The sequence below is a fragment of the Prionailurus viverrinus genome, chromosome C1 (genome assembly GCF_022837055.1).
Source record: "Prionailurus viverrinus isolate Anna chromosome C1, UM_Priviv_1.0, whole genome shotgun sequence".
Lineage (NCBI taxonomy): Eukaryota > Metazoa > Chordata > Mammalia > Carnivora > Felidae > Prionailurus > Prionailurus viverrinus.
Window position 1 is genome coordinate 136,640,306 of NC_062568.1, and position 19,954 is coordinate 136,660,259.

The 19,954-nt window shown below is 43.7% G+C and overlaps 1 protein-coding gene across 1 annotated transcript in view; it reads left to right on the forward strand.

Annotated features, from left to right (window-relative positions):
• The window catches only part of TGFBR3 (transforming growth factor beta receptor 3), a 209,634-nt gene that overhangs the window by 143,144 nt on the left and 46,536 nt on the right, over positions 1 to 19,954 (forward strand). The window contains exons 6-8 of the mRNA XM_047870799.1: positions 12,542 to 12,725; positions 17,666 to 17,834; positions 19,571 to 19,718. Of these exons, the coding sequence (XP_047726755.1) occupies positions 12,542 to 12,725; positions 17,666 to 17,834; positions 19,571 to 19,718 (501 nt within the window). The remainder of the gene's footprint in view (positions 1 to 12,541; positions 12,726 to 17,665; positions 17,835 to 19,570; positions 19,719 to 19,954) is intronic.

A 19,954-nucleotide genomic window follows, 5' to 3' on the forward strand; every position in this document is an offset into this window, starting at 1 on the left:
GGGTGTGGGTGTTAAAATTGCTTCTTGATCCTTTTTCCAACAACATTGTCCCCCAGGCTCCTCTGGTTAGCTTGTCTCTGAATCAGCTTTACCAGAATACCCTGCATAGCCCTCTGTCTTTCACCCTCTAGGATCATTTATTTCTTCATCCGGGGTGGCCTGGAAAATGGAGGTAAGTGTAGAAACATGGCCTGCCTTTGGTTGAGAGCTAATGTTAGGAAGGTCAAGAGGGCTCCAGCCATTCTTGGGGCTGAAGGCCCTACCTCCATCATGCACCCCTGAAGGAAATATCCTTTAGAACCTTTTTTTCCTAAACTGTTCTTAGGTCTGGGGTTGCTAGGCCAGAATATGCAGCTCCATTTCTCTTCAAGCCTTCATCAGCCATTCATAGAAGCTGTAATAGTCAGTGGTTATCCAAAGAAAGAGAACCAGTAGGGGATATATATAAAGAGATTTCTTGCAAGGAATTGGTTTATGCCGTGTGGAGACAGACAAGGCATGGCAGAAATCTGCAGATTGGTGATCAGGAAGGAGGGCTGGAGCTCTCCAGCCTGAGTGGAAGCTGCTGTCCACAGGTGGGATTTCTTCTCAGGGAAGCCTCAGCCCTGCTCTTAAATCCTTCAACTGATTGAATCAGGCCCACCCAGATTATCTAAGATAATTGCCCTTATTTATTTATCTGATTATGGCTGTGAATCACACTTACAAAATACCTTCACAGCAACATCTAGATTAGAGTTTGATTGAATAATAGGATATAATAGGAATAATAATAGCCAAGCCAAGTTGACATATAAAACTGACCATCACAGGGAGCATTTATATCTTAAATTTATACACCCTGATAATTCTTGCCAACCTAGGTCTACCATAGTTTCTCTTCAAATGATTTCAGGTCCTTTGGCAGCTTTTGTTGTTTACTATACCCAATCTTTCTTCTTCCCAACAAGTAATTACTTTGTTCCCATAACAGTCATCACTATTTCCATTTTCTCTCCCCTACTTTTTCCAGCTGAACTCCTTAGACTGCTGGGGAAGGGGGAGAAAGAGAAGGAAATAACCAAATGGAACGGGGGAATCTCTATGCAAACATCAGGAAAGGACATAGTCCCCTGCTTTGCCTTACTGCTTTCCCTTTTCACTCTCTTAAAAGCCTGGATTTGTATTGCATAGTTTTTGGAGTCTAATAGACATTTTAATTCTGCACTTGTCCTTTGCTAAAGCTATGCAATCTGGGGCTTTATGTAACCTCTCAGAGCACTAGTATCTTCAGTTGTCCCATGTGAAGATTCAGAATCTATGAAACGTTCACTTAGTAAGTGATCAGTAAGAACCTTCATGGCTATTCTCTCCCAGTGTTCTGTTGATAGGAGGCTAAGGTGGGGCTCTGTCTACCCAGATCTACTGATTTCTTGAGTTCAGTAGTTGACCACTCCATGGTAGTGGAGTAGAAACAGCTCTCTAATGGGAAAGAAAGCCTCTGGTTCTGTTGTCAGCCTGCTTTCTACCAGCTGTGTGCCTCGGGCCGATCCTGTAGCTTCTCTGAGCGTTAATTTCCTTGTCTGTAAAATAGAACTTAGATTATCTATTTGATGAAGAGGAACACTATAAAGAGAATTCTTGGAACCTATTAGGAGCCAAGCACTTACAAAGTTCAGTTTGTGCTCTTGAACCTGGGTTGGCAGATTGGATATAACTTAAAAGAAAAATAAAAGAATCTTCCCTAGCTAGGGATTCCCAGAAGCATGTTTGGAGGGCAAAAACAGATAGAGGATCATGGCAAGTGATGATAATGATGTCAACATTTTGTTTTTTCCTGGAAAAATACCCTTTAGATGACAAGTACGCTTTAAATTTTGAATCACGCTCATCCTAAAATCCTGCTAACACTGGCAGATGAGAAAGGTAAGTTTAGGAATCTGGAGAGCTCATTTTGTAAGACCATCAAGGGTCCCTCTGTGACCTGGGACTCTACTTTGGAAAACTCTACATTGTAAAGCAGCTCATGCTTCATTAATTTGGTAACCTGTGTGGACTGAGTCTGTCTTTCAGATGCAGTGACATATTTTGCTTCCCTTTGTATATTCACATATACTATCGTTTCTGTAACATTTCCACGGGAGATTAGAGGATTGCTTTTGTAGTGGCTTACATTCAAGTTTGTGCGTGTTTATAGTGAGAGGGCTGCATCTCAGAGCTTTGTTCTTGGCATGTGTAAACATGTTGGGTGTTAAGAACAGAGGGCTGTTTCAATCCTTTAGTTCTCTATATTCCATTTCAGCAAAAATAAAAATTAAAAGCAGAGGGTGACCATCATGAATGTTTTGAGAAAAAGTGTTGAATATTAGTTTTAAGTCATTTTAAAGGAAGAAGGTAATCTGGTTTTAGATACAAAATTAAAATCACCCAAGATTTTTAAATGGTTGCATGGATTTGTGTTTCTTGAATGCACGATTGGCAGATGCCATAATCACATGGCTCATGAATATGTAGCATTACAAATTAAGACTGTAGGTTCATGGGCATGGAAGTTATTATTTCTTTAAAACAAACTTAAAAAAAAAGCATTGAGTCATGATATATGGTTAATAGAAAACATGTTTCAGATCATATTTCACCTCACGTGGCTTTGGAGGAAATAGGCAAGCACAGCCCTCCCAGGAATTGGGTAGGAAAAACGTGTGATTTTCCTCTTTCAGAATGTAGGGTTTAGTCCTCATTTGGGAGGTAAATATTTCAGTACTGTTCCAGTACTTTATGTTAGTTTGTTTTTACTGGATGGACTTTGTGCACAAAATACACCAAAGCATCATCTCAATGCCTTTCTGTGTGGGCACTGTTAGATGAATTCTAGGACCCATCTGCCATCAATACTATTTATATAAAAACCTAAATTCAAGAGAAATTCCTATTCTACTTTACGTCTTTTTTCCCCCTAGAATGGAAGGAACTAGCAAATACTTGACACCACAGGTGTTTTGGAAATGTCGATGTGTTTTTCTTTGCTTTTTTTGTTTTCCTTGTTATGCTCTATTTTCCCAATCAGGCAACTCCAAAAAGAGATTTGTCTGCACAGGAGTCAGGGAAAAGGAATAGCAATGGTAAAAGTTACGGACAGGGCAAGATAGAAGAGGGAGAGGAGCTGATCCTGATTGTCCACAGGCTGCACTTTCATCAATGCCAAAGTCATGTAAATGTGTGAAGCTGGGTGTGTGAGCAGAGCAGCCCCACGGAGCTTTGTAACCTGAATAGCAGGAGCTCACCAGCCACAGCTCAAGCTCCAAATGGACCACAGCTGAGCTATAGGGTGTGTGTATGTGATTCCTGGAACAAATTTTCCTCTGCGATGTCAGCAGGCTTTTCTTCATCTTTGGGGAGCTGTGTCTCCTCTGATTTCACAAGGCCCACTTCTTTCTTTTCAGATGTGCAAGAAGATGACTCTATCCATGACTTGGCTTTACTCTCTCGTCTTGTTGTTTTTTTTCTTTTTCTTTTTTCTACCACTGCAGAGGAGAAGATTCATACTTGATCACTATGCTGCAATCCTGTTCCTGTTTGCTTCACAAAGATTATTTGAAATTTAAATAATATTTGTATCTATGGCCTACAGCAATGATCCTCAACTATGCATTGGAATCATGGGGCGGTGGGAGGAAGGTTATAATGCAGTTTCCTGGACCCCACATTCCCACCCATCCTGGAATCTCCAGGATGATTATACTGGTCTAAGGATCACACTTTGTGAAGCATTGGATTTGAGATGGCTTCTTGACATTAATTTATGTTCTGAGACCAGATCAAGAAGCAGATGGATAGATGGATATTATCAGTGTTTCCTTACAATCATATTGGAGGAGGTCCTGGAGTAATACTGTCCAATAGAAATAAAATAAAATAAAAACCACAGAGGGAATTTAAAATCTTTTGTTAGTACATTTAAAAGGGAAAGGAAAGGCACCTGGATGGCTCAGTCACTTAAGTGTCTGACTCTTGATTTCAGCTCAGGTCATGATCTCAGGTTCGTGAGATCGAGCCCCAAGTCTGGCTGTACACGGACAGCATGGAGCCCGCTTGGGATTCTCTCTCTCTCCGTCTCTCTCTCTCTGCCCCTCCCCCGCACATGCTCATTCTCTCCCCCTCTCTCTTACTCCCTCTGTCTCTCCCTTTCAAATAAATAAACATAAAAATATATTGTTCAAAAGTAAGGGAAATAAGTGAAATTATTTGTAATGGCATATGTAATTTAACACAGTATATCTACATAATAGCATTTAACATAATCAATAAAAAATTGTTGAGGTTTCTTTAATCTTGTACTATATGACACAGTACAAAATCTAGTATGTATTTTACAGTTGCAACACAGGTCAGTTTGTTTAGCAATATTTCAAGTGTTCAATGGAGTGTGGCTACTGTATTGGACAGCTATAGAGCAGGTACAGTGTGCTCTGAGCCATTGGCAGACACGTGACTGATCGAAGTGCTCGTTCTCATTTCTCCACTACTTCCGTATGTGAGTGACCTCAGAGTCCTTCTTAGCACAGAACTTTAGGCAGGTACTACCAGTTGATTGGACCTCAAGATTCATTCATTCACTAAATACTTCTTGAATATCTTTTCTAAATACAACACTATTTTAGGTGCATCACGTATACCCATGAACAAAGCAAAGATCCCAGCCTCTGAAGGAGCTTACATTCTGGTAGGAGGAGATGGACAATAAACATAATAAATAAGTAAATTATATGGTAGTTTAGAAGGTGACTTTCCAAGAACATGGAAAGCAGGTTTGGGGGTGTATCAGGATTGCTAGAGTGGGGGCTGCTGGGTAGTTGGATTGTAATTTTTAATTGGCCCCATGAGAAGATAACATGTGACTGGGTGAGGAGAAACTTCAGATGAGACTTCTTTTTTTTTTTTTTAATGTTTATTTATTTTCATGAGACAGAGCATGAGTAGGGGAGGAGCAGAAAGAGAGGGAGACATAGAATCCAAAGCAGGCTCCAGGCTCTGAGCTGTCAGCATAGAGCCCAATGCGGGGCTTGAACTCACAAACCACGAGTCATGAGCTTAGCCAAAGTCAGATGCTTAACCAACTGAGCCACCCAGGTGCCCCTAGATGGGACTTCCTTATCAAGACTGTTCATCAGGGAACATAAGGTGAGGGCAGTGGGGAGGGGATAGAGGAAGGGGAGGGGAAGGGCATAGGATGAGTGAATCCTTATAGTATGGTACTACCTTCTCTCTCCCCCCTCACCGAAGACCAAACTAACTCGGGGGAGGCCCACAGGGATACTGTGATGCAACCACCAGGCTTCTGAGTCAGCTGATGTGCTGAGTTAAGTGCTAAAACAGAGAGCCTCATTTCCAGGAAAATGGTGACTGCACCCACCGGCCAGGATTTGTTCACCTCACTAGAACTTGGGAGATAAATCTTGAGGCTTCCATGGATCTGCTTAGGACTTTAAGAGTTAAAGTTTAAATGCAGGTGTGGAAACAAAAAGGGCTGGTTGCCTCTTTGCTTTTTTCTTGCTCTTTTGGACAAGGTTGTTGAATCTGATCCAGAAAAAATAATAAACTTGGCTCTCGTTGCCTAGCCGTAAGTTCTTGTAATAAAACTCCCAGCACTGGCAGATAGAGTAATGTTCTGCTCTTTAAAAAAAAATCTGGTAGCATAACCAGAATCTACAATACAAATGTCGTGCATGGTTTAAGTAGGGAAGAGCATTCAGGAGGTGGCTCAGTGTGCATCTCAGTAGCCTGGGGTTTGTTGGGCAGTACAGTGCTTCACGTTTGCTCCTTCTGGCCAAGGATCAGGATTCTTAAAGCTCTATGCTCCGTTCATTCCCACAGGGAGATGTTTGTCATGTCAGGGAATGTCAGAGGATTGGGTTTTAATTAGCAAGCAGGAGGAAAGTTCGCTGAATTCAAGGGAGGACATGGAATGATGTAAGAATGTGTTTTTAGGTGGAGGTATTGGGTGAAAAGGCAAATCATGGGCTTTAAATGTTGGCTGAAAGAGCATTTCCACAGGCAGTGAGAGAAGTAAGGAGTTTGGGTTACAGGAATGAAGAAACTATGGCATATCCTTTCCTGTAAGTAACAGAACCGATTCTCATTCAGCAAGCAATTATGGAGTCCCTGCTTTGTGCCAAGCTCCATGCCACGCAAGCTCCGGAGATTTAGAATGAGCAAGGTGCTTGATTGACTCTTGAGCTGTTTTTCTTTATCAGTTTTGCTGATAAAGAATCACATTTCATGTGAGAGAGGGGCTCGACTAGAGGTCTGACAAGGCACCTGCGCACTGCTCCACCCTGAAGACAGAAGGGGAGTCTGGGAGGCTTCACAGAGAAGGTGGTTCTGTGGAAGTTCAAGGAGAGTTACCAGATGAGGAAGGCTGGAAAGAGCAGTCCAGGTGGGAGGGACCTGGATGTAACAAGACCCAGGAGCCTCAAGTAGCAGGATGTGTTCTGCCACCAAGCGATTCCATATGGTGAGTACATGGGGGAGTGGTAGCCAGTGGGGCAGGCAGAGGCCCTTTCTGGTCATATGCCATTTAAGATGCTTAGATACTGTCCTGCATCATCATGAGTTTACTCTTTAGAAAGATCTCCCAGCAACAGGGTGGAGGAGTGGTGGAAGGAGACCAGATTGGAAGATAGGGGGTTACTCTAGTGGTTGAGATGCAGGTGTCTTGAGATACAGGGCCAGAAATGGGGTGGCGGCATGGCAAGAACCCACCAATAAGGTGGAGTAAAAGAAAATACCTGCCATTTTATCCAAATATAAAATCCTTGCTCTTAACATTTTTTAAAACATTTCCATATTCACTCATAGTTATTTTCCTTGAAGTGGTGATTGTAGCCCCTCCTTGTATTAGAAAAATATTGTTTCTTGCTCTTCTCTTTATGTCTGTGTTCTTCCACAGACTGTAACCCAATCCAGACTCAAATAAGGATACCATACCATGAAGATCAAGTAGGAGACTAGAGTGCCAGATGGTAGAGGGGATGACAGTGATAGATCATGTGTTTATTTCAGCAGGGTTCTTAACAGGTTCTAGCATGATGCCCTTACAGACCAGGTGAGGACAGTTCTATGGGGTTACTTTGTAGTTGATGAACAACCTGGGACCCCAGCATGTGCTGTTTAGCATCTTTGGGTCAGCATGGGAGTATACCTGTAAGTCACAGACCTTAGCCTGGTCTTATTCCACTGCTCAAGTATTTAGATGAATGTATAGAAGGCACGCATGTGAAATTCAGTGATATTGACAGCTAACAGAATAAGGATTTTCTTAAATGTTTGTTTATTTATTTTGAGAGAGAGAGAGAGAGTGCAAGCATGAGCGGGGAAGGGACAGAGAGAGGGAAAGCGAGGACCCCAAGCAGGCTCCATGCTCAGCACAGAGCCCGATGTGTCACCTGATCCCACCACCGTGAGGTCATGACCTGAGCCGAAATCAAGAGTCAGACGCTTAACCAACTGAGCCACCCAGGCGCCCCCAGAATAAGGATTTTTATGTGTCCGACACAGATTTGAAATATGGGTCTAAGGAATAAATATAAGACTTTGTGTTTCTATGAAAGAATTACTGCTATAAGGGAAGGATGGAAAGAACCTCAACCCGGTAAAATGAGCCCTGGGGATTTAGGTGCCACCATCTCCACCACCACCTCCCCGGCGTGAGATGCCGCTCTTTCTCCCTGAGGTTATTGCAGAAGCCTACTATTGGTCTCCTGCTCTTGCCGCTCTTCGATCTAGACTGGCCACAGCAGCCAGAGGTAAAAATTTTTTAGATGTTTTCGTGAACTCTCAGTGGTGTCCCATCTCACCTGGACTAAACACCATAGTCCTTAGTGGCAGTCTGCCAGGTCAGATTGGACCTTCTCAGCTCTGTGACCTCTCTGACCTTTTCATCTACCTGTCCCTCCCGCTCCATCCCGGTGCGCCAGCCACACCGGCCCCGCCTCTCTCCCTTCCGCTTGCCAGACCTTTACATGCGCTGCTGTTTCAACCACAGATGCTTTTCCTTCTGACCTCCGCAGGGCTTTATGCTGTGACTTTCTCAGCTGGACTTTCCCCATGACATTTAAGCCTTCGCTTCTCTCAGTTTATTTTGCTCCATAGCGCCTCTTGGGATACTACATATTTCGCTTATTTATTGTGCTCCTCTGGCTTCCTTAACAGACTGTAAGCTCCACAAGGCCGGGGAGTTTCATCTGTCACCTTTCTGTGCGATTACCCCAGCACCTCCAACACAGTGCCCGGCACAGATGAGGGAGGTGCTCAAGAAATATTTGGCAGGTGTATGTTTGAAGTATAAATTAATGAATATGAGATAAGAGCAGAGTTCAGCTGATAGAAAACCTAATGTGATTCTGGGCTGCCTGCAGTGTCCACATATATGTAGAAAAAGATTTATTGTAAGGAATTGGCTCCTGTGATTATGGAGGCTGGCAAGTCCAGAATCTGCAAAGTCCATGCCCCGATTTGAATCCGAAGGCCAACAGGCTGCTGTAGAACCTGGAAGAGCTTATTCCGGGGGGTGGGGTCAGGCCTTCAACTGATTGGATGAAGCCCACACACCTTAGGAAGGACAGTCTGTTTTACTTAGTCTACTGATTTAAATGTTAATCTCATCCACAAACACCCTCACAGAAATACTCAGAATTATGTTTGACCAAATTACTGGGCACCCTATAGCCCAGGCAAGTTGGCACATAATTAACCATTACGGTGCATTTGTCAGACCACACCCCAAACCCCAAGTCTTGTCCTGAGCACCACATTTCAGAGACTATGCTGGTGAAGAACTGATAACCACAGTATCTGAGGAGGAGGTGAGGGGGCTGGAAATAGTGCTCTGAAGAAGTAGAGTCAGGATTGGAGTCAACTGACATCTTCAGATGCTTGAAGGCTTATCTCGTGGAGGAAGGAGGAAGGAATTCTTCCTCTGGAAGGCATAGCTCAGACACATGGGTAGAAGGCAAATCTTACAGATAGAACAGAAATCTGCCTCGGGAGCTGATGAGGTCTTCTTTCTGGCACGGTTAGCACAGAGGCTCACTATGACCAGGAGTCCGAAGTCTCCTGTTTGGTCTTGCTCCCGTGCCGATCCTCTGACCTTGTGTGTGCCATTTAGCTTCTCTGAGGTTTCTTCCTCTCCACTGTGGAAATCCTAGTAACCTAGCTCATAGGTCATCCTGAGGATCAGATGGAAATAACAACACCTTCTAAAACTCGGTGGGGGTTGGGGCCGACTTTTGTCGGCGTGCAACTTTGTCAGAGCCAGGAGAACTGGTGATCAGGAGGAGTGCTGACTAACCCCGTGCCGCAGCAGAAAATTTCCACTGACCTGCAGTCAGGGACATTTCACTGCCTCTGGCAGCTTGGCTTTCTTCTTATTGGAATGTGCCTGAGGAGCGGCAGTTAACTCCTTTTCCAAATTCCTCAGCTGTGAGTGGACGAACCTTGCTGCTGGCCCCCGGAGAAGACAGACTGGAGCAGGGTTGGTGGTACATGGAGGGATCAGCCAGGAGTTGCCCCTTCTTGAAGAATCAGCCATGCCCTAGTATCGCTTTTCTGTTACTTTCGGATGCATTTGGGAGTTGCTCCTTATTTCTCTCTTACACTGTATACCCCACCTTCTACTCCGAAGAAATGTACTCTAGGTACATGGTGTTTAAAACTCAAGTGCTTTATTTTATGGCTGTAACATGAATGAGGACAAAAGGAGCGGAACATCCAGGGATACTTGCCGAAACATTCAGAACTGTGCTGGCAGAGGGACAAAGGCCTTTGCACTGTTGTAGGTTTTTTGGTGACAGGCTTGATAAAAATGACTTTTTAGCACAAGTGGTTTTCAGTGAAAAGAAGATTTTACTACAGTGCCTCAGTCATAAAAATCAGATAAACACTGAAGTTCAGTGTTGGTGAGTAGCTAAGTCTCAGAGGGTTTATACATATGTTGGCATGGTTATTGTTTGGCAGGTAAATGGTTCAGGAACTTTTTCTTCTGCGGGCATTGTTCAAAACAAGGTTAAAACTGGACAGTCCCCACTGATTTTGTTTATATGTAACTGGCATCAGGACATGTTTTGCAAATGTCATTAGCGTTCTTCGCAGCACTTCATGGTACCTGATACATAGTAGGTGTGCATGAGGTGGTAACTATTGTTAGAGGCCATGGTTTATGTCCAGCTTAGTAATGATTAGTTTTGGGCTTCCTAAACCAGGAAGCTTCTCTTATTCTTTATTAAGTACCTAACGGCCCAAATTCTAGCATAGAGATGACTGTCAACTTGAGGATTCAATCTGGGGATCCAGTAGACGTTTGAATGTTAGCAACATTCAGTCAGACCAGGATCTCTCAGGTGCAGTACTGTCGACATTTTGGGTCATCTTTGTCACGGGGGCTGCCCTGTGCACTGTAGAACGTTTAGCAGTATCCCTGGCCTCTTTGCCAGATGCCAGTAGCTCTTCCCTCCCAGTTGTGACAATCAAAAATATTTCCAGATGTTGCCGAAAGTCCTCTGGGGGACAGAATCACCCCAGTTAAGAACCACTGGTAGAGAGGAAGCTGCAAGGTGCCCACGCTGCCCCTGACCCATAATAGTGCTTTTAAAATTACGGATCACTCAGTCCCAATTAAGGAAGGGCTTCTCAACCAGGGCTGACCTTTGGAATCACTCAGGGAGCTTTAAAATGATCTGAGGTCTGGGTCCCATCCCAAAGGTTCTCATTGGTCTTGGGTGTGGCCTGGACCTCATAATATTTAGAAGCTCTTAGATGCTTCTGCTTTTCAGCCAAGAGTGAGACCACAGCATTAGTAGGTCATGGAATCAATTTGGCGAAGAACGTCTTTGCTAGCATTTAAATATACACAGTAGTGCCTGCTGATCTGAAAGTTTTGCTTTCCATGGTTTTAGTTACTGTTGATCAGTCGCAGTCTGGACGCAGATGCTCCTCTTCTGATGAATTGTCAGAAGGTCCGTAGTAGCCTAACACTGTGTCACTGTGCCTACGTCCTTCATGTCGCTTCATCTGCTCACGTAGGCATTTTATCATCTGACATTGTAAGAAGGGTGAATACAGTACAGTAAAATGTTTTGAGAAAGGGAGGCCACATTTATTTACAACATATTGTTTTAATTGCTCTATTTTATTACTAGCTATTATTGTTAATCTCTTACTGTGCCTAATTGATAAGTTAAACTTTACAATAGGTAGTTATGTGTAGGAAAAAACATGGTGTACATAGGGTTCACTGCTGTCTGTGGTTTCAGGCATCCACTGGGGGGTCTTGGGAGATATGCCTCAAAGATAAGGGGGGACTACTGTACCTGTGTATAATTGAATAGAAAATAACAGTGCCTAGTACATAGTTGGGGTGCGTACTATGTTGTTTGTGCATTAAGGTTGCAAACATCGCTGTAAGCAATAGAACCCTAAGCAAAACCCCTGCCCTCAGCCTGCTTTTAGTCTGGTTATTTGTAACCCCCTTCGGAAACTCCTTTGCTCTTTGTTAATGAGAAATAGTTAATGTGAAATTTAATACATTTATAGCAGTGTGGCTTGGGAATTTGTGAACCTTGTTGCTGACAGTTTGAGGTTTCACCCTGACATTCATAAAATCAGTTACTTTTATAAATGCTAGCCAATTAAGATGACATGTGCATATTTTCACCAGCGACTAAATTTGATTGCAGTGCAGCAGCAAGATGATAATTTTCCTCCTTTGTATGTGTTAATTATATATACCATGATGTGCTAGGTCAGCGATTGTCTAGATGCATCCAGCAGGAATGTGGTGCTTGCATAAATCATCCTGAAAGTTTTATTAGGATCAGTCTAACAGCCTCTTGACTTCATTATCTGTGGGTGTTTGGGGGTCTCACAAAATAAACTGTAACATACATTCATCTCACTTCTAGGCAGCAGTGCGATGTTGTAGAAGACTGACAGCCTCCAGCCATTCTCTTTATCTCATTGCCCAGGACAACACAAACCAGTGTCTCTGGGATGGTGGCTGTCAGTAGAGGCTGCAGTTATGGAAGACCTGGACATCAGGTTTACTTGCTAACTGGACTTTGGATTGCTTGCCCTGATCTTGAAGCCCATGACAAGCCCGTGATCACACTCCCTAGTTTCCACTAGGCTAGAAACTCTTTACTTGAAAGACTGGCCTTCAACTGAGATATCAGGAAAAATAGCAATGATCATTCTTGTGATAACTCACAATGCACTCTGCAGTCTCTTATCACAGAGTTCTTTACAAATTCTAATGGACAATCCTGCGTCACTGGTTTCTTAAAAATACCAGTAGTTCTTTGCGTCACTGCTAGCTTTGTTGTTTCCCGGGAGAAGTAGCCTTGGGACTGTTTCTTGAATCAGCTGCTGAAAAAAGACCCACCTGTATAACAAAGAGAAGAGGTTGGATTGACAAATACCCATTGTCTGATAAATGCTTTCTCTAATTATGATTCAGCTCCAGGTGACTATACCATATTAAACATGTACATTGTTCTATTTCCTCTAGGTGTCTCAGGGTTCCATGGTCCAGTTTTCATCAGGAAACTTCTCCTTGTCAGCAAAAACAGAAGAAAAGAGATTCCCTTATAGAAACGACCGTCTGCTAAGTTGGGCTCGAAAGGAGTACGGAGCAGTCACTTCATTCACTGAACTCAAGATAGCAAGAAACATTTACGTTAAAGTGGGGGAAGGTAAATTTTACGTGGTTTCAGTTAATGACTGATTTATGACAGTCACTTGTTTTCTTTTCAGAGACCAGGTGGTTAGGGCAAGGAATCCTAGAATTACAGAATGTTGTAGCTGGCAGGGACCTGAGAGATCACCAGGCCTGCTCCCCTCACATTCCTTCCTTCCCCCTTTTTTTTTTTCTTTTTTCCCTGAGGAAACAGGCCTGGTAATGGCCAAGCAGGATGTTGGGAGTAGCATGGTTGAGAGAGGAGAGGAGGCTGTGGTGCAGGGTTTAGAAGACGTCCACACACAGAAATCGGAAGTGAATGAAGGGTGAGAATCCGAAGTGAAGGAAAGGAGGTGATCGCTAATGGAATAGAGGAGGAGTTGGCCGGCTGAGCCAACAGTTAGGGCTTCCTCTTACCTGTTGATCTGCAAACATTTGAAGCCAGTGTTGGTTTATGGTCTTGAGACGTGGGTTAAATTTTGGACAATAGCAGCAGAAAAGTGCTTAAATATATTTTTAATACTAATGCCCATTACAAGGACAAATTATTGGAGAAAGGAACTGTGTGGCCTTGATAAGAGATTTGCCCGTTTTAATTTCCTTGCCTTGCAGAGGGATATAAATATCTGGTAACTCAGTTTGAAAGCACATTTTTAAAAATAACTTCTTTCATCATTATTTTTAGTTGTATGTATTTGGAGACCCCATTAGTTACTAGAAATAACAACTCTTGTGAATGAGTCCTTGTTATAGTCAGGTGAGTATGTGAAAACTGCATTTCAGGTCTTCAGCGTCCATCTGCTTTCTGTTGAACTCGACAGCACTTGTCACCTCTTTCACAGACAGCATGGCAGCACAGCCTTGCTCGTTGAATGCTTGTTTCCAGCCCGTTCTTAAACCTGGGCTGTTTGACAGTTGCAGGAAAGGTGGACTCTGATGTTGGAGTATGTGCTAAGTGCAAAGGCCACATCAGGTGCTTTCTTTTCGCAGGTACCCCACTTACCCTCACCAGTAATCCTACGAGGAAACCATTACTTCCATCCTTTTACAGAGGGGTTAGTGGTGGGTTAAGCTAGCTTGCTCAAATCCGCATTATTAGTAAGTGGTGAAGTCAGAATTCAAACCCAGGTTTCCTGACTCTCGAGTCTAATGCTTGTTTCCTGATGCTGTATTTTAAGTCTTAGCTAAGTAGGCACAACCTGATAATACAAGTAGGCCACCTGGGTGGAAAGACTTGTTTAGCAGAGAGAAGAATTTTAGGTGAGTGTTGGATACAAAAGCTGGAGTTTGTTACTGAACTCTTAGGTGGTTAGGTAACTTGTAATAGAGGTCAGCTCCCATTGGAACAAAATGCAAAACCTCTTTAACAAAGGTTCTAAGCCCTGGCGCATGGCCTGCATTTCTGAAGCAGAATTCTAGTAGCGTAAAAGGATATTGATCACCTGCCCCCCTCCCACTTGGAATTTGTTACCATAAGAAAATGTGTTACAGTAACATTTAGAGCTGTTGAGCTGTTCTCTTGACAGTGCAGGAACTTTTATGCACAGCTGTTGCCTGCCTTGAGAGTGAGGGTTGGTTAAGTGACTTCCCCAGGGCCACACACCGAGTCAGGAATGAACTCAAAGGCCCTCATGTCCAGTCCAGTCCAGTAAAAACTGGTGACTCCTTGGTAACACCTTTGGAGCCCCTGAAACTTGATTCCAGACACGAGTCGGGTATGAGTCACTGGTATACACTGTGGAGAACAACCCTTGGGGGAAGTGAGGTTCCTTGGTTAGGTCGGTGGACCACAGGGTGATGTTGTCTGTCACCATGGATCAGGCTTCACTGAGCAGGACTCATCAGCCAGCTTCCCAGAACCTGCCCATCTCTCGCTAGCTACCTCTAGGGATCCCAAGCCAAGATCCCAAGCAAGACGAGCAGAGTCTCCTCTTGTTCTATCCCCAGTGGCTCTCAAATGTGGTCCGTGCCCCAGCAGCATCCTCATCACCTGGGAACTTGTTAGAATTGCCAATTCTTGGGCCCGCCCAAGACCAACTGAATTGAAAACTCTGGGAGTAGGGTCTAGCCGTCTGTGTTTTATTTAACAAGCACTCCTGGTGATTCGGATATGTGCTCACGTTTGAGAACTGCTGCTCTAACCACTACACCTAGAATGGAAGAATTGAGGACTTGCCGTTCTTACTCCAACTTGTCTCATTAACTGTGACACTTCCAGCACCCCTCTGATTTGCCACGTAAGCCTCAGTTTCCACAGCAGGAAAACAAGGAGTTTGCATTATTTCCTAGGTTCCCAGAGTATATCATTCCAAGTCACAAAGTTAGTCGTCAAACCTTTCCTAAAATACAAATAAGCATGTGACTTTCTCCCCCCCCCCCCCCCCCAAAACTTGCCAGGTTTCTACCCGGGGATTCCCCTTTGTGGTTTCCTTTCTACTTGGCAGTTGGTATAAGTTTTGATGCCAGGCATGCGGAAGGTCATTTGGGGGGAAAAAAACTCGGGCACACACATGTATACGCAGCTTATTCAACCTAGTGACAATGGCATCTGGGACTTGAGCCCTTAATAATAGCAACTTTTTTTTTTTTTTTTAAGTTTTGTTTTATTTATTTTGAGAGAGAGAGCACCCAAGCAGTGGAGAGGCAGAGAGAGAGGGAGAGCGGGAATCCCAAGCAGGCTTCCGCACTGTCAGGACAGAGCCTGACTCGGGGCTCGATCGCAGGAACCCTGAGATCATGACCTGAGCTGAAATCAAGACTTGGACCCTTAACCGACCCAGCCACCCAGGCACCTCAATAATAGCAACTTTAAAAAAATTTTTTTTTCAACGTTTATTTATTTTTGGGACAGAGAGAGACAGAGCATGAACGGGGGAGGGGCAGAGAGAGAGGGAGACACAGAATCGGAAACTGGCTCCAGGCTCTGAGCCATCAACCCAGAGCCTGACGCGGGGCTCGAACTCCCAGACCGCGAGATCGTGACCTGGCTGAAGTCGGACACTTAACCGACTGCGCCACCCAGGCGCCCCAGTAATAGCAACTTTTAAACAAACCTTTCCTAGTGGCTTAGGAGGGTCACAACGTGGGTGAATTTTTGATATTTGTCTCAAATCTCACCTCATTGTTTGTTAATTCAGGACACCTGTACCATATGCCTACTACATGCCAGATGCAAACCAGACCCACCTATGAACTGAACTGAATATACAGGCCAGAGTCTCAAGAGGGTCCTAGTCTCTGGAGTTCCAGACTAGCCTGTCGCTGGCCCATGCACACACCCCCTGATTCTTGATTAAATTTCAGTCTTGCTACTGTAATATCATTTTCCATCCTGTGATCTGGGGGAGGCGTCCGCAGGGCTGCAGCTATGGGGTGTGCATTCCTCATCTGTTCATCCGGGAAAACCCTCAGCAGACGTGGAGGGGAGGCCACTCCAGCTGCCTCAGTGGAGCCCTGGCCTCTTCTCTCTAAGGGGGTCTTCAGGGAAGAGTGCAGAGGGAGGATCCAGGTCTGTTGTGCAGGAGCCTGCATCCTGGGGCCTTGTGAGCTCCTGTGGTCCCCTCTGTTCTAGGCCTGGTGCATGGAGCCATGATGCTACAGTGTGTGCTGATACCCAGGCTTGGTGGGGGTTGGGGGCAGGGCAGTACCAAACCAATCTTGGGACCTCCTGGGCTGATTCCTCTCTCCTGAGTGAGACTTGCATGTGTATTTGAACCCTAGCATCCTGTCCATTAAATGAAAGAGGCAGAAGTTTGTTTCATTACAGTGCCAGGGCTCTGATTAATTACCCCTTCTGAAAAAAAGTTTGCTACACCTAGAACTTCCTTGACACTGGTCCCAGCTGTCACCCTGCCAGCAGTTTCAAGTTCTGTTTAAACATTTAAACCGCTGGCTGGAAATCCCATCAACCACAGTGCTGTGTAAACGGCATGTGCCCTTGTGGGAGTATCTTTAGACTCTTGGTACTTGTATCGCTTTCCCTGGTGGAGGTGATGAGCAGCCCTTAGCACAATGAGATGATGTTTGCAAAAGCACCTTGTAAACTGTAAAGTGTTATAAAAGCATTAGTCATCTGTAACGAGATTGTGAGAAAGAGTGAAAGTCTGCCCTCACTGTTTCCCCCAAACTCCCTCCTTCAGTCTTTAGATCTGTAGTGCTGTGACGAATAAATATGAGGGAATGATTCATTCTACATAGCAGGCCAGAGAATTGATTAGGTGGTTGATCCCCCTATTAATTGAAGTAGCAAATATCCAAGGAGGAGCATATCTGGATAGATAATTGATTTCAGTGTTGAGTATGTGGACTATGAAATAACTATTGGATTTTTTAGGTGAGAGGTACTTGGTAGACAGATGCCAGCCCAGGACTGCAACTCAGAAAAGGAGTCATGATCTAGGTACAGGTTGAAGCCCTAGGAGCAGTTGAGGTCATTTGGGAAGATTATGAGACAAAAAGAAGATTGAGGAAGGAATTGAGTTCTTAGCCTTGGTTTTGTATCAAGATCAACTGTGGAGCTTTTCAAGAAGAAAGCTGCCTAGCACCACCCTGCCCCCCAGATCTTCTGACTCAGAATCTCTGGGATGGGGTCCAAATAGGTGGATTCTGGTGTGCACCCAAGATTGAGGATCGTTGGTGTCTAAAGAATGGGCAGAGGAGGGGGAACCAGTAAAAGAGATGGGAGGTAAGTCAGAGAATGTGGATGAGGACAACGCAGTATCACAGAGAACAGGAAAGGAAAGGATTTAGACCAAAAGAGGCCACTAGAATTGGTCAGTAGGAGGTCACTGGTGACCATAGGGGAGGTATTTGAAGGCAGTGGTTGAGTTCTAAGGCCGTCCCTAGGGCTTGTGGTTCCCTGTGTCCTGCAGTTGCTCAGTTACTATCACCTTCTTCCCTTCGAGTCTGATAATGTGTAGCTCAGTGGTGTGATGAATTGTCCTGTGTTTCTTTCAGATCAAGTGTTCCCTCCCACGTGCAACATAGGGAAGAATTTTCTCTCGCTCAATTACCTTGCTGAGTACCTTCAGCCCAAAGCAGCGGAGGGTTGTGTGATATCCAGCCAGCCCCAGGATAAGGAAGTACACATCATTGAGTTAATTACCCCCAGCTCTAACCCCTACAGGTGAGTGAGTGAGTGTGTGTGTGTGTGTGTGTGTGTGTGGGCATGCGCTGAACTGAAAAGAAATGAAAATAAAGATATATGCTGACTTGAGGCAGAGACAGTACAACCCTACTTGTGTAGGAGGGAGGGAGCTGTTCATGTGTTGGGTGAATTAACAGAAGTTTTGAAGAAGGGAGTGAAGGCACCAGTGGTATATTTTATTTTTGGCATCTGTCTCTAGATCCCCTATATTCTAGGTGAGTTTCTGAAGCCTATTTTGAACTTTCAGGCACTAATTAATTACAGTACAAAATAATTCTTGCTCCATTGTTATCTCCTTTAACTGAGGTTATTCCTGATAAAAAAATTATAAAATATGCCTGTTAACATAATTATAATTTTAATCACATTCTGTTTTTAATAAAATTCCATTCATAGTGTCCTCAGAGCACATTTGCATTCAGAGCTGTGTGTGCTATGAAGGTGTGTGTGCATCGGGGGTGGGGGAGGGAGTGTGGGTGTGTTGGCGCATGGCCCTCCGTGGCGACACACCAAAGAGCCATTAGATACAACCTGCCTCTCCCTTACGTTCCTTTTCTCCATCTCCCACCCTCAGCTTCCTGCCCCAGGACTAGCAATTTAACCCTCCCTATCAAGAATGATTAGGGAATTAAAAAGGGGATAAAAGAGGAAAAGTGCCTCTTTCTTCTACTCGAGTCTGCATTCCTGTGGACCACTGCCTTAAATTTATATTGTAGAGGGATTTCAGAATTAAAATTCTAATCAAATTTTGCTTTCAAAGGTGAATAAACTACACATCAGTTTGGGGAAGATTCCATTCTGTCCCACATGAAGAATTTTGTGGAAAATTAAAAGAGAATGGGAATAGAATCAATCTGGCAAACATGCTTAGATATTAAGCCTCAGGCTTCATTTGAGTGTATCATTCATCATGTGCTTCACAAGTGTGTAAAACCAAATGGAAAGAAAGACTTTCCTTTAAATTCAGAATGACAGAGATGTTATTGTTTGGTTAAAAAAAATTCTCCTGCATACTGAATTCTTAGAAGTTTGGGTTGTCTTCATCAATTTTCCAGTAATCAGTTGGTTGACCATCTGTTTTCTTTATTTTAATAACTGTATATCCAGAAGTTTGGGAAAGTGAGTGCAGATATGATTCTGTAGCAAATGTTAATGGCTTATGCAAACCTTATTTAAGTCAAATTCTCCAGCCTTTCGCCTCTTATTTCATCTTAGGTGTCCTAGTTTTTTTGTTGTTGTTGTTTTTGTTGTTGTTTTTTTCTGTTTCGGGGGTTTGTTTTGTTTTGTTTTTTTACTACCAGGCGTCCCTCCTCCCTGCCACCTTCCAGGATTTTGAGCATATGCAAATTGGAAAGTTACACACTGAAGGTGTTGAAGGTTGAAAAGCAACGATTCTGCTTTAAAAGTAAATTCCTGGTTGCCCAGATCCATTTCAAACAGTGGCTGCCTTCAGTAACTGTCTTTTTTATTCCCCCCAAAGAAGGAGAAAAATTTTAGTGTCTAATTATCAGCAGGCGTATTTTTCTATTGTTATGTAAAACTATTTTGTTTTGTGTGCACTAACAATCTGTTTTGCACATGTCATTTGCCTGGGATCAACTCCAGCTTTTTAATCAACTGGCCAGACACTGGAAACATGAAGACTTGGAAGAGAGGAGATAGTTGCAACTCTCTGGCATTTGGGTTCTAACTTTGCCTTTGTTTTCCATTCACAGTGCTTTCCAGGTGGATATAATAATTGACATAAGACCTTCTCGAAAGGATCTTGAGGTGGTCAAAAATCTCATCCTGATCTTGAAGTGCAAAAAGTCTGTCAACTGGGTGATCAAATCTTTTGATGTTAAGGGAAACCTGAGAGTTGTTGTAAGTTTGCTGAGCATTTCTTTGTTTTGATGCATGGCAACAATTTAAGCTGTGCTTGTATGTGTTATTTTTGTGACGTTTTTGCTTTATATGTATTATTTTTGTGAAGTTTCTGCTTCTCTGAGCTCTCTGTGATTTTTCACTTTATAAAATAGGCTGCTCCATGGTTTCTCCTGACAAGGGCAGACAGTGTGGTGGCTAAAAGCATGGCCTCTGGGGTCAAGATCAAGATTTGA